The sequence below is a fragment of the Microcaecilia unicolor genome, chromosome 4 (assembly GCF_901765095.1).
Source record: "Microcaecilia unicolor chromosome 4, aMicUni1.1, whole genome shotgun sequence".
NCBI lineage: Eukaryota > Metazoa > Chordata > Amphibia > Gymnophiona > Siphonopidae > Microcaecilia > Microcaecilia unicolor.
The window spans coordinates 225,669,237-225,684,063 of record NC_044034.1 but is presented as its reverse complement, the minus strand read 5'-3'; the positions used below and the strand labels follow the sequence as shown (position 1 = coordinate 225,684,063).

The window sequence follows — 14,827 nt, the reverse complement described above, 5'->3', positions numbered from 1 at the left end:
AAGGGGAGAAAAAAAACACTGCTGGAAAAAACCAACTGCCCTTAATAAAGAATGATATAAATGTAACGAAGGATGCTATATTGGAGAAACAGGCCAGATGCTTGACAAGATTCAATCTGCACAGACATTACATGAAAATAGCCGGTGCCAGTCAAGCCCCCACCCCTGTGGGCCAACACTTTACAAGACCAGAACACTGCACCAGTGATTTCACAGTAAGAATACTGAAAGGTAATTTTAAAACAATATAGGAACGTAAGACCTTTGAAATAAGAATGATTGAATATTTTGACACCCAACAAACAGGACTTAATAAGGATCTGGGTTTTCTAACCCATTACAAACCATAAAGCTGTATTTCTCTGTTTATTTCTCTGTTTATTACCATCCTCTCACCTACCAACACCCATTCTGTTCGAATATCAATGAAATGCTTTGATGTCCCCATGCATACCCCCACCCTCCCACTCTGTCAGACTGTCAAAGTAATGCTTTGATGTTTCTCTTATAATATACTATCTGCTACCACATTTGCTTATTTCCGATCTGACGAAGAAGGGCAACCTTCGAAAGCTAATCAAGAAATGTATTATGTCCAATAAAAAAGGTATCATCTTATTTTCTTTTCCATGTTTTATTTTGTTTGATTTCTATTGATAACCTTTAAGAGTAGACTAACACGGCTACCATACCTCTCTTCTCCAAGGTGAAAAGCCCTAACCTCTTTAGCGTCTCCTCATATGAGAATCGCTCCATCCCCTTTATAATTTTGGTCACCCTTCTCTTGACATTTTCTGATTCCATTATATCTTTTGTGAGATGCAGTGACCAGACTTGCTTACAGTACGTAATGTGTGATCACACCATGGAGTGATACAGAGGCACTATGATAGCCTTTGTTTTATTTTCTATTCCTTTCCTATTAATTCTGAAAATTGTTTGCTTTTTTTTTTGCGGGGTGCTGCGGCACACTGAGCAGAAGATTTCAACTTAATTGTTCATAATAATACCAAGATCCTTTTCCTGGGTGATGATTCCTAATGTGGAACCTTACATTACATAGATATAATTAGGGATAATCTTCCCTATGTGCATCACTGTTGATGAAGTGTTTGATCCTTCAGCTTCCCTTCATACTACTCCTCCATGTGTTAATATTGACAGACAGGTTTTTCAATTAGGTCAGCTTTGGAAAGGGAGGTTCACAACCAAGAACCCCTCTATAGAAAATCTCAGAGATCCTACATACAACAGAAGGACAGGTCGGGGACATGGAAGAGGGGGAGGCAGATTTCATCAATACAAGTTAAGACAGGAAACTCAGGGGATGTATTAAATACAGTTTATAATATTTCCAATAGAACTTTAACAGATGTAGAGATTAATGTTTTGAATAAGGGTCTTTCCTTTGTTCCAACTCCAAAGTACAATGCCTTTAAGATTAGGGTTGAACTTTTTAAATTGATCAGAAAATTGAAAATTATGGAGTTTTTCTCAAAAAATACTGAGTATGACTGACTTATCCATAGTTAGGAGAGACAGTAAGTGGATTCCACATAGTAATACACATCATTTGATTCAAATATTAGAAACTATAGTTCTTAATGATATAATGGAACTTGAAAAACAAGATGAGAAAAGGATATTCTATAACATGACTAGAGAAGAGACTGAGGCTGTTAAAACATTGGGTAATGATCTGAGTATTATTATAAAATCAGCGGACAAAGGTGGAGCAGTCATAGTCATGAACAGAGACTTCTATATTGCAGAGGTTAATAGGCAATTAGAAGATAGAGCATTTTACAAAGTGCTCAGTGAAGATCCTACAATGTCATTAAAAAAGGAAATTGTGTCCTTAGTATCACTAGGTCAAGAAGCCCAATACATTATTCAAAAGGAAGTTGATTTTTTGATAGTTGATGAACCTGTTCTTCCCACATTGTATATTCTCCCTAAGATACATAAATCCCTGTCCTCCCCTCCAGGTAGGCTATCGTGTCTGCATGTGGTTCTCTTATTCATTTTTACAGATACGTTTCTACGTCCTTTCATTAACAAAATTCCGTCAAACATTTGGGACTCAGCAGACATAATTATCTTGAATACCATGACATGTAGCAAAGATATGCTTCTAGTTACTCTAGATGTAGAGAGCCTCTACACCAAAATACCTCAACAAGAGACAATCGAGATAATCAGGAAGACCATTGCAAATAGAGGTGCCCTTCAGAACTATCGCCCAGGTACCACGAGGCCTGGGCAGTAATATCATTTTTTACACTCGTCCAGTATGTGCACTGGAAAATTTCCAGCGTGCGGCGTGTGTAGTCCCGTTCCTTGCCCCTGGGGAGGGGAAAACACTTCAACCCTAGTGGCTGGAATAAGAGAGACAATCAGACTTAGGTGTGACGCAACCAGTAAAACTTTTTATTGGTATTTCACTAAGCCAATACAAAATAATTGTTCTATCTGCAGCAGGTTGTCACACAGAAAAGCCAGACGCAAAGACTGAATAACAAAATCTGCTTTGCAAAACTTTCTCAGTTTTTATATATATATACTGTTATAAGTTTCATTTCTCCTAAATTATGTGATTTCTCTTAAACTAACTTGTGATCATATATGGATCTTCCTGTTTCCTTCCATTACACAATATAGTAATATACAAAAATGGCAATTTTCTCTATTCTATCATCCTCTCCTGCTTGTGTTCGCATGCACACTTTGTGGCCATTGGCTAATGCCTTATCAGTAACGCGTGATCACAGCGTGCAAAGACCAGCAAACAAATAAGTAATATGAATCACCTGGTGTCCTTCTTCTCTGAACACATATTTCCATTGGATCATCTTGGACTCTGCAGGGTCCTCAGTCTTTCATCACCATCAAGGTTATATCCATGTGTATCTGCCATATATGGGCCGCATAGCCTCATTTCCTCCTGAGTTTCTCCTTGGAAGGGTGATATGTACTTTTCATTTACTGATAAAGCACTCTTGCTTACATGCAGCTGCAGGGAGAAACTAAAATTATGCTGATGACAGCAAATGTAGGAAATCTGAGGGCTAGCAGGGCCATCTTACAGGCCTAGTATAGGGAGGAATATACAGGCGCTAACCGGGTGGTAATTGGCAGTGTATGCATGCTGACACACATGAGACCTTACTGCTAAGTCAATGGATGATTGTAAGGTCTCAGGCCTAAAATGGACACGCGCCAATTTTTATTTTGCCACATGTCCATTTTAGCCCCCCCCCCCCCCCCCCCAAAAAGGCCTTTTTTTGCAGGTGCACTGAAAAATGGACTTGTGCGTGTCCAATACACGTGTCTACACCAGTGCAGGCCATTTTTTAGTGCACTTTAGTAAAAGAACACCAGAGACTTTCACCTTCGGGTTCCTACCAAATTTATGGTAGAATTGGCAACAATCGCACTTACAAAGAACTATTTTTCATTTAATGGCAAATATTACAAACAGGTGAAAGGCACCGCAATAGATGTTACCTTTGCACCCTCTTTAGCTAATCTCTATGTGGGTGATTTTGAGAATAAATATCTCTCAGAATCTGTATATTCTGATAAAATACACTTGTGGAAAAGATACATTGATGATATTCTTTTGATTGGGAAAGTGACAGTGTGTGACCTAGAAAAGTTTTACATGTGGTTAAACACAATTTGTATACTAATTTCAAATTCCAAATGTTTTATAGCAAAAAGAGTATCCCTTTTTTAGATATCAACATTGGCATTAATGGCAAAAGTTTTATGACTGACGTCTATCGTAAACCTACTGACATCAATAAATTTCTTAATTACACCAGCTGTCATAGTACATCACTTAAGGCTAATCTTCCATTTAGTTACTTTCTACATCTGAAGCGTTTGTGTACTGACCCTCGAACCTATCACTGTTCACTTGTCCACATTAAATTTTCTTTGACATTTGGATGCCAAGTCTTCAAGTTTGACAGGCTCCTCCTGCAATTTCTCACAATCCCATTGTCATTTTGTCAACTGTAAATTTGATCAGTACTCATTGTTCCTATTTCCAGGTCTTTTTTGTGACCTGCTGAGCAAAAAAGTATCAAAAGCAGGGTATGTAATTTATTTATACCACAGCATAGATAGAGGGTTATCACCTGCATAATCCTGCAAAATATCAGCCTCAGGTATGGACTAATTATGTCTTTAAAAATGAGAAACATTTGTCAATAAAAAGTAATTAGGCCCAGAAATCACCCCCCCCCCCCCCCTGTTTTTAGGCTTTAGAACATAAAAAAAAATCAAAGTTCTGAAAAAGAAGCTTACAATAAAAATCCTCCTTAATGACTTGATTCCATTCTATATCTAAACCAACTAATACTGATCCCTTCTAATTTGATTATGTTAATCACATTATCACTAGTGGTCATTATATCTTACCTGTTTTATTTTGTGTTATGTAAATAATTCTACTGACCTATCTACTTAATTTCTTACATAGTAATATGTTAAATTAGACCATACCTCTTACTCTGTTTATGATTATACCTTTTGCAACATAGTGTAAGCCACATTGAGCCTGCAAATAGTTGGGAAAATGTGGGGTACAAATGCAGCAAATAAATAAATAAATAAATACATTAAAAAAAATTAGCATAGTCCTATTCTACTGACCCTATAGAACACAAAACTTTCAAAAATGAAAGTTACCCAAATTTACCCCTCCAAACTTTTATAGCCTTTATCTCTATTATTTATAACCCCACTTTTGATATCTATTTCCTCAGCAGGTCACATATATTATAAAGTACTAATCCTGATATAGATCCCTGTGGTAATCCGTTATTTACCATCCTTCACTGAGAAAATTTGCCATTTAACTCTGTTTTCTATCTTTTCACTATTTCTCAATCCACAACAGAACTTCTCATCCTATTCCATGGCTTTTTAATTTCCTCAGGAGTCGCTCATGAGGGCCTCTGTCAAAAGCCTTCTGAAAATCCAGTCACATGACATCAGTTGGCTCACCTTTAGCCACATGTAGCAGATTAACATAGAAACATTAAAAATGATGGCAAATAAAGGCTATATGGTCTATCCATACCAATTACTAATCTCTATTATCTTTTCCTCTCCATTAGAGATCCTCTACGCTTGTCCTATGGTTTCTTGAATTCAGATAGTATTTATTTCTATCATCTCCACTGATAGGCCATTCCATGCATTCACCACCCTTTCCAAAAATAAGTATTTCCTTAGGTTACTCTTCATCCTTTCCCCCTCATACCAGAGCTTCCTTTCAACTGAAGAGGCCCACCTCCTGTGCATTTATGCTATGGAGGTATTTAAATGTAAGCCAAGACTAAATCCTGGTTGGTTCGGTCCCAATAAAGTTTGTCTATTATATTCAGTAATTTTGTTCTTGTATTTAAATGTGAACCAAAACTAAATCCTGGTTGATTCTGTCCTGGCCTGGAAGTACATAGGCTCTAGATTATACTTATTAAGGTCTTCAAGTCTCTTCTCATACATCTTCAGGTGCAAACCCCATATAGTTTTTGGTCTCCTTCCTTTGAACTGCTTCAAGTGTTTTTATGTCCTTAGGAAAATATGGCCTCCATACAATACTCAAGGTGTGGAATAATGATATTACTAGCCGTTAAGCCCGTAACAACGGGCTAGTTTTTTGTTTTCCTATGGCCTCCCCCCGTCCACCAACCCTGCTCTCTCCCCTGCCCTCCCCCCAGCATCTGCCTTCCCTCAGTTCCGCCCCCTCCTTCCCTCCCTGCTCCCTCCTCTTCCGATTTCCACGCCCATGTCCAAGCCCTCCTCCCTATTGGGCTGTACTGCTGGTGGAGGCAGGGCTTGGACTTCTACACTCTCAGCGTTCCGACTCTACTGCTCATTTGCAGGTGAGTCGGTCACTTGCCGTTTATATGTTTGATTATTCACTATTTCTTTGCTAATAATTCCTAACATTCTGGGTGGGGGCGGTCCATCCCAGGTGCAGGCAGAAAGGGGGTGCATGAAGCAGTCACGCAGCTGTCAGCTCCACCAGTTCCCTGCCCCCTCTGATGTTACTTCCTGTTCCGGGGCAGGGGACTGGCAGAGCCAACAGCCATGCAACTGCTCTGTGCAACCCCCACGTGGTGAGGATGATGCGCTTCGAGGGGGAGGTGGGTGATGTGGCGAGGGGGGAGAGGGGATGGGGAGGGGGTGATGCGCTGAGGGGTGGGTGTAGTGGTGACCTGCAACTAGTGGAAGCCAACCTAGGTACGCCACTGGCTCAGGGAAAAATATGTGCATACTAATTAGGTGTGCACACAGTTGTAGAACTACCTCCTAAGAGGCTTCTTGGCAGTTATTGGAGATAACTGTGATTCTTTCTTTGGTAGTAATTTTGACAGATTCTTTTTATAAGCAGCGCTGGGTGACTTCATGCCCCCTTACTGCCTGAGAGCTGGAATAAATGTCTCTTCTGAAACTGTAGGCCCTCAGCATCAGCAGGGTTTACTCATTAGAGGCTATGGGGTCCTTTTACTAAGCTGCGTGAAAAAGGGGCCTGCGGTATCAGTAGCATGCGGCTTTCCCATGTGCTGAGGCCACGTTTGCTGTGGCTGTAAAATGGCTGCAATTTCTGTTTCCCTTTTGATGGCCATGCGCAAATTTCGCAATTAGCTTTCTATGAAGCAATGTTACTAAGACTTATTATGGGGATTATTAGCAGAAAAGATCAAAATCCAATAATGACTTGAAATGCTTTAATTAATTAATTAAAATAATTGCTATTAATATAAATAATGCAGTACTAGAATGCAAACTGCCCAGCATATTTCTTTGCAGAATTATGCACTGGTTAATATTTATTCTGACCATTTATTTTTTTTTTTACAGAGTAGTGGGAATACAAATGAAAAGGGGAAATTTGGCACCAATGATGAAAAATCTGATCCCACGGGCAATGAGAAGGGTGTTGCGGCTCTGAACTTGGCATTTGAGGATGAGGAGCCCAGTACAAAGGAAGATGCACTGAATGTGTCCTCCCTAATAGAGCTGGAGAAGGAGGGAAGCTCTGAGGCTGCACTGTCCCACCAGGAGACTCAGAAGGAGCTAGAGACAGACAGTGAGATGAAGTCCATCCTTACCAAGGAGAGGAAGACAGATGAGGGCTACAAGGCAGTGTGGTTTCAAGAGGATATTGAGCCAGACAACAAGGACACAAAGGAAGAGGAGGGAGAAGGAGAGGATGAGGAAGATGATGAAGGGGAAAGGAACAATGAGGAAGGCGAGGAGGAAGATGATCAGGATGATGGTTATGATGGACCCTGGGAAGATCATGACCCCATAGTGAGCTTCAGCACACAGGATGTCACAGGGGACACTGAAATGAATGAATACACTTTTATGTAGCCATGCTGTCAATTTTCAAATCTGCTATGACAATCTTCTGCCAGTGCACAGATGTTTGTGTCTGTCAGTGTATGAAAGAAGCCTGAAACACTCCTAACGGGAATCCTAACAGAATACGGCAGTATTGAAGATACACACCCTACTACTTGGTGTTGTGTACAGTAGGCACTACACAATACTTGCTGTACTTGAATGTAACTTGCCTTGAGCTCCCAATGAAAAGGCATGAGCCAAATCTAAATACGTAAATCTCAATAATTATTATTATAATGAGATAATAGCACCATCAATGTATGTGGCATTGTTTGAGATAGCTTGGAGTTGCAATGCTGCAGCTTAGATTTTGAAGTTTGAGCATAGGATGGTTGTTGAAGGTCATTAATGAGGGGTGGAGAAACTGGCTTATACCATGGACCACTGCAGTAACTGTACTCTAAATATTAGGCTGTAGCCAATGCATGTAAACAAAACCCAAGTAAACAAGCAACAAACACTACATGAGGTGGATTCTCTTATTTCAATAAGGGCTTAAGAGACCGAACCCAATCGCTGATACATCAGACATTTCTGTCAACAGTGGCTCTTTTCAGCTACATTATCATAGACTCCTGTGAAGCCCAAGAGAAGGCTCTTGGGCGTTACTCTCCAAACAGTAGTTTTTCTCTTTTTAACCAATTTTGCAGTAATGTTTGCTCTGACAGTGCCACCATATAGAGACAAAATTAAACATTTAGATTTATTCATTTATTAAACCAAATGCATTTTGTACAAACATTCAATGAAAGTCAAATTTTAAGCTGCTTAAAAAAAAAGAGAAGATTAATTTTACCAGTGTCTGTGTGGCTTTGTCTCTGGATAATTGCTTAGTTTAAAAACTGACCTGTACATGTATATCACTTATACAACAGTGAGTGTCAGTATACATGCATATGTTGTATTTCAGTGTATACCCTGTGGTGCATATTTACAAAGAATAAGGACGTCTCAAAATGCCCAAATGAACATCCGTGCTCCTGAAACATCCAAATCCCAATTTTGCAAAGGCAGAGAAATGACGTCCAACACTTGTGTACGTCCAGATAGCAAGGGGGTGTGTTTTGGGCAAGACTAGGGAAGGACCCAAATCGGGATGCCAACAGTGATAAGCGAACAGGAAGAAACATTCAAATCTAAAAAGAAGGACACCTTTAGTTAGACCTGCTTCAATCATATCTAGGGTATAAAAAGATGCTCTGATTGAGCAGCTGGCCAATGGAGGGTTTAAGGCTCGACACCAGGGGCGTAGCCAGACTTCGGCGGGAGGGGGGTCCAGAGCCTGAGGTGAGGGGGCACATTTTGGCCCCTCCTGGCACCACCGATCCCCCCCCCCCCCCCGCCATTTTTGACCCCGCTGCCACCGCCACCACCACCACCACCTGACTGTGCAGGACATCAGACTCACAGAAACAGAAGCCTTGCATAAGTACATAAGTAATGCCACACTGGGAAAAGACCAAAGGCCCATCAAGCCCAGCATCCTGTCCCCGACAGTGGCCAATCCAGGTCAAGGGCACCTGGCAGCTTCCCAAATGTACAAACATTTTATACATGTTATTCCCGAAATTGTGGATTTTTCCAAGTCCATTTAGTAGCGGTCTATGGACTTGTCCTTTAGGAAACCGTCCAAACCCTTTTTAAACTCTGCCAAGCTAACCGCCTTCACCACGTTCTCCGGCAACAAATTCCAAAGTTTAATTACGCGTTGGGTGAAGAAAAATTTTCTCCTATTTGTTTTAAATGTACTACACTGTAGTTTCATCGCATGCCCCCTAGTCCTACTAATTTTGGAAAGCGTGAACAGATGCTTCACATCCACCTGTTCCACTCCACTCATTATTTTATATACCTCTATCATGTCTCCCCTCAGCCGTCTCTTTTCCAAGCTGAAAAGCCCTAGCCTCCTTAGTCTTTCTTCATAGGAAAGTCGTCCCATCCCCGCTATCATTTTCGCCCCCCTTCGTTGCACCTTTTCCAATTCCACTATATCTTTTTTGAGATGCGGCGACCAGAATTGGACACAATACTCAAGGTGCGGTTGCACCATGGAACGATACAATGGCATTATAACATCCTCACATCTGTTTTCTATACCTTTCCTAATAATACCCAACATTCTATTCGCTTTCCTAGCCGCAGCAGCACACTGAGCAGAAGGTTTCAGTGTATTATCAACGACGACACCCAGATCCCTTTCTTGGTCCGTAACTCCTAACGTGGAACCTTGCATGACGTAGCTATAATTCAGGCTCTTTTTTCCCACATGCATGACCTTACACTTGCTCACATTAAACATCATCTGCCATTTAGCCCAGTCTCCCAGTCTCGTAAGGTCCTTCTGTAATTTTTCACAATCCTCTCGCGAATTAACGACTTTGAATAACTTTGTGTCATCAGCAAATTTAATTACCTCGCTAGTTACTCCCATCTCTAAATCATTTATAAATATATTAAAGAGCAGCGGTCCTAGCACAGACCCCTGAGGAACCCCACTAACTACCCTTCTCCATTGTGATTACTGCCTATTTAACCCCACTCTCTGTTTCTTATCCTTCAACCAGTTTTTAATCCACAATAGGACATTACCTCCTATCCCATGACCCTCTAATTTCCTCTGTAACCTTTCATGAGGCACCTTGTTAAACGCCTTTTGAAAATCTAGATACACAATATCAACCGGCTCCCCTTTGTCCACATGTTTGTTTACTCCTTCAAAGAATTGAAGTAAATTGGTCAGGCAAGATTTCCCCACACTAAAGCCGCGTTGACTTGGTCTCAGTAATCCATGTCCTCGGATGTGCTCTGTAATTTTGTTTTTAATAATAGCCTCTACCATTTTCCCCGGCACCGACGTTAGACTCACCGGTCTATAATTTCCTGGATCTCCCCTGGAACCTTTTTAAAAAATCGGTGTTACATTGGCCACCCTCCAATCTTCCGATACCATGCTCGATTTTAAGGATAAATTGCATATCACTAACAGTAGCTCCGCAAGTTCATTTTTCAGTTCTATCAGTACTCTAGGATGAATACCATCCGGTCCAGGAGATTTGCTACTCTTCAATTTGCTGAACTGCCCCATTACGTCCTCCAGGTTTACCGTGAATTCAGTAAGTTTCTCCGACTCGTCCGCTTGAAATACTATTTCCGACACCGGTATCTCACTCAAATCTTCCTCGGCGAAGACCGAAGCAAAGAATTCATTTAATCTCTCTGCTACGTCTTTGTCTTCCTTGATCGCCCCTTTTACCCCTCGGTCATCCAGCAGCCCAACCGATTCTTTTGCCGGCTTCCTGCTTTTAATATACCGAAAAAAATTTTGCTATGTTTTTTTGCCTCTACTGCTATCTTTTTTTTTTATAATCCCTCTTGGTCTTCTTTATCTGCGCCTTGTTTGCTTTGACACTCCTTATGCTGCTTCTTGTTATTTTCAGAGGGTTCCTTCTTCCATTTTCCGAAGGCGTTTCTTTTAGCCCTAATAGCTTCCTTCACCTCACTTTTTAACCATGCCAGCTGTCTTTTGGACTTCCGTCTTTCTTTTCTAATTCGCGGAATATGTTTGGCCTGGGCCTCCAGGATGGTATTTTTGAATAGCATCCACGTCTGTTATAAAGTTTTTACCCTCTCAGTTGCCCCTCTAAGTTTTTTCTTAACCGTTCTTCTCATTTTATCATAGTCTCCTTTTTAAAAGTTAAAAGCTAATGTATTTGACTTCCTATGTATAGTTACTTCAAGGTTGATATCAAAACTGATCATATTATGATCACTGTTATCAAGCGGACCCAGTACCATAACGTTCCCCACCAGATCATGCGCTCCACTAAGGACCAAGTCTAGAATTTTTCCTTCTCTCGTCGGCTCCTGCACCAGCTGCTCCATAAAGCTGTCCTTGATTTCATCAAGGAATTGTACCTCTCTAGCGTGTCCCGATGTCACATTTGCCCAGTCTATATTTGGGTAATTGAAGTCACCCATTATTATTGCATTGTCCATTTTGTTTGCGTCTCTGATTCCTTCGGCTGGCAGGGGTTGGGGACCCCCGCCAGCAAAGGTACCTGATGGCGGCGGCAGGGGAGGGTTGGAGGTGGGATGGGGGGTCAAAGGGGTTGGCTGCAGGGGGGCCAGGGCCAAATCTACGGGGGCCCCATGTAGCTACACCCCTGCTCAACACTTTTTTAATTCTATGGTTGCTGTCCCCCTCCCTCTCCCTTAAAAGTGAAACTGGAAAGTGACTCTGACAGCTTCAGGTATTATCATTTATTAAAAATTTAATATACCACTTTCCTTGCATGCAAATTAAAGAGGTTTACATAAAGAATAACAAAACAGAAAATCAGAAAGGAACGCCAATGAGTAGATAGGAAAGACCTAGCTATCACAGACAAACTAGCCAGAATTCAAACCAAGATAAAACATTTATAGCAAGCATTTACAACCCCCCATTCTGAGCAGAGCAGCCTGCAGATCCAATGAGTAGCCTAGTGGTTTGTGTAGTGGACTGTACATCAAGGGATCTAGTTTCAAATCCAACTTATCTTTTTTTCATATTAAAAAAAATTATGAGCCTTCCAGGAACAGAAAAATACATATTGTATCTAAATATATAAGCCACCTGCTAGCCTGAAGGCTATTGAAGTGGTGTACATTCAGGTACAGTAGGTATTTTTCTGTTCCTGGAAGGCTCACAACTAGAAAATAAAAGTTAAAGTGGAATTTGAACCTGGGTCCCTCAGTTTAAAGTCTACTGCACTAATCACTAGGCTGCCCCTCTGCTCTGCATGGAGGTCTCTGTGGTCATTCTTCTAAGAATGCTGCTAGATAGACGTCCTTGTCCCTAATTGTTTGATCTATCTATCTATCTACTTATCATTTCTGTAGCGCTACAAGGCATACACAGTGCTGTACACCATACACAGAAGACAGTCCCTGCTCAAAGAGCTTACAATCTAGATAAGACAGGTAAACAGAACAATTAAGGGTAAGGGAATAAAGAGGTGAGGACAAAGGACAGGGTAAGTGAGCTAGGAGTCAAAAACAGTGGTAAAGAGGTGGGTTTTGAGTTTGGACTTGAAAACGGCTAAAGACGGGGCTAGACGTACAGGCTCAGGAAGTCCATTCCAGGCGTGAGGTACAGCGAGATAAAAGGAACAGAGTCTTGAATTAGCAGTAGAGGAGAAAGGGACAGACAAGAGAGAGATGTTCATATGTTGGAGATTTCAGTTTGTAAAATAGCTGTTCCTGCTGGATGTCCTCAACACACAGACGTCCATCTTGAACAGGAAATCCTGACATATTTCCTTTAGGAAAATACATGTGAGATGGATTCTGTTTTGGACATTATGAGCTGGATGTCTATATTCTGACTTGGACATCCTTTCACAAATGCCTGTCCACATCACTAAGAAGACAGTGGAGTCAAACAAAGAAAATATCAAAAAAATCCATGTAATTCATATGCAGTAATTGCAATTATTCAATCTGATTTTATTTCAGAACATATACAATACTTGTATGTGCAGTACGTACATGTGAATGTCCGCCATTGTAGAAACGTACACATCTATGTCTCCCCAAGTTGTCGCAGCACCCAATATCATTTGCCATTATTGCTTTCAGGTGCTGGGGGAAGGGAAAACACTGGGCATTAAGGGTGTGACCATCTCTAATCCCTCCAGTTGAGCACTGCATAACATGAGCACCTTTACAGATGTCCCCAGGCAGTGGCATCTTTAGACAGAAATATTTGGGATGGCAACAGGGAGGCAGCCTATTTATAGAGGGGGCAAACCAAAGCTACATTTCTGTATATCATGCCCACCACCATATCACATCCTCCTCCCACCCCTTTTAAATTAGCAATATAAGACACCATGGCCTTCTATGCATAAAGAAACCCTCCTTCAGCTAATTGCAGCTGCCATTATAATTGATACCATCATTCAAACAAATTCTTCTGTGTGGCATGGTTTGGATTCTCTACAGGACTGGACAGAATCTCAATATAAACCCTCCACCTTCAGTTCTGTATCCCCCTTACAACTCACCATAGAAAAAAATATTCAAACTGTGAGTATCACCTCAAGAACAACATATGTTCCTTCCACTGTCAGACACTTTGTTTAAATCATATGGGAGGGGGAGGTGTGTAATGGCATCCAAAATAAAAATGCTTACATAGTCGAGGACCTACTTTTAAATAGGACTAGACACTTTGCAAAATAAAATAAATATCGCAAATCTACAATCTATGCTCGTAGTTATAGAATACTCCCGGTCCGCGCCTAATTTAGGTGTCGGCATTTACACCAAGTTTATCTTGGTGTAACTGCTCGCAACTAAATTTAGTCACGTGGATAGGCGCTTGGCGTATTCTATAAACTGCATAGAAATTTAGGCTTATTCTATAAAGTACCCCCAACTTTTGGTGTACTTTACAGATTTTTTAGGCGTAATATATAGCATCTAGTCTTCACCCCAGTTACACATGTAGAACATGGACAGACCCTCACCTGATACAAAATAGGAGAACACAAAAAAAAGACAAATACTGAAATGGAGAACCCCTTCCACCCAAGAAAACCAGACTCTATAAGCAGCACAATACTAGTAAAAGAGAAATAGAAATACATTTTCCCCTGTACTCTGCAAAATACAAAAATAGAAAAGATGTAGATTTCCCAAACCAGATGCACCTCAGTCTTTAAAAAGTATAAAATGTTTTTCTTTTCTACCTTTGTTGTCTTGGCATTTTTCTTTCTTCCTTTTTGGGCTAGTCTTGATCTTTTTTCCACTTTCCTTTTCTCGCTCTTTACCAGGTTTGCCTTTTCATTCCTTCGCTCTCCTCTTGTCTTTCTTCCTTTGCTTCTCTACATTTGTCTGCCACTAATCTTTCCTTTTTGTGTTTTTTTCTCACTTTTCTCTTCTCTATGTTTATATAATTTGCTCATTTGATTTTACTCTCATTCATCCTTTCTCTCACCCTGCAGTCCTTAGTCCCCTTTTCACACCTCATTTAAACTTCCATCTTTTCCCATCTCCCTCTATCCCCTCTCCAGCACTTCTATTGCTACCTCTGTCTCTCTCATTCCAGTCTCCTATCACCCCACCCCATCTTTCACCCACTCCCTTGCCCTGAATTTAAATTCTCTGTTCTTAACTTCTTGGCCAGTGCCTCTTTCCTCACCAGCTTCAGCTCCATTCCTGTCTCTCCTTCCTCCTTTGCCTCCAGGCCATTTTTATCTCTTACCTTCTATCCTATCTACTATTGCCTCTCTTTCACCATCTTTTTAAACCCAGGTCTTCAGAGACCCATCCCCTTCCTCTCATACCTCTCCCCAGTGCCCCCATCCCTTTTCAATGTCTTTCATTTTCTCACCAGTCTTCCAGGTCAATT

At 40.9% G+C, this 14,827-nt stretch overlaps 1 protein-coding gene across 4 annotated transcripts in view; it reads left to right on the top strand.

Moving 5' to 3' along the window:
• The window catches only part of CDHR5 (cadherin related family member 5), a 131,181-nt gene extending 123,004 nt beyond the window's left edge, over positions 1–8,177 (top strand). For all 4 annotated transcript variants that reach the window (XM_030201296.1, XM_030201295.1, XM_030201294.1 and 1 more), the window contains one exon: positions 6,883–8,177. In XM_030201296.1, the coding sequence (XP_030057156.1) occupies positions 6,883–7,398 (516 nt within the window). In that variant the 3' untranslated portion in view covers positions 7,399–8,177. The remainder of the gene's footprint in view (positions 1–6,882) is intronic.
• Positions 8,178–14,827: the final 6,650 nt, after the last annotated feature.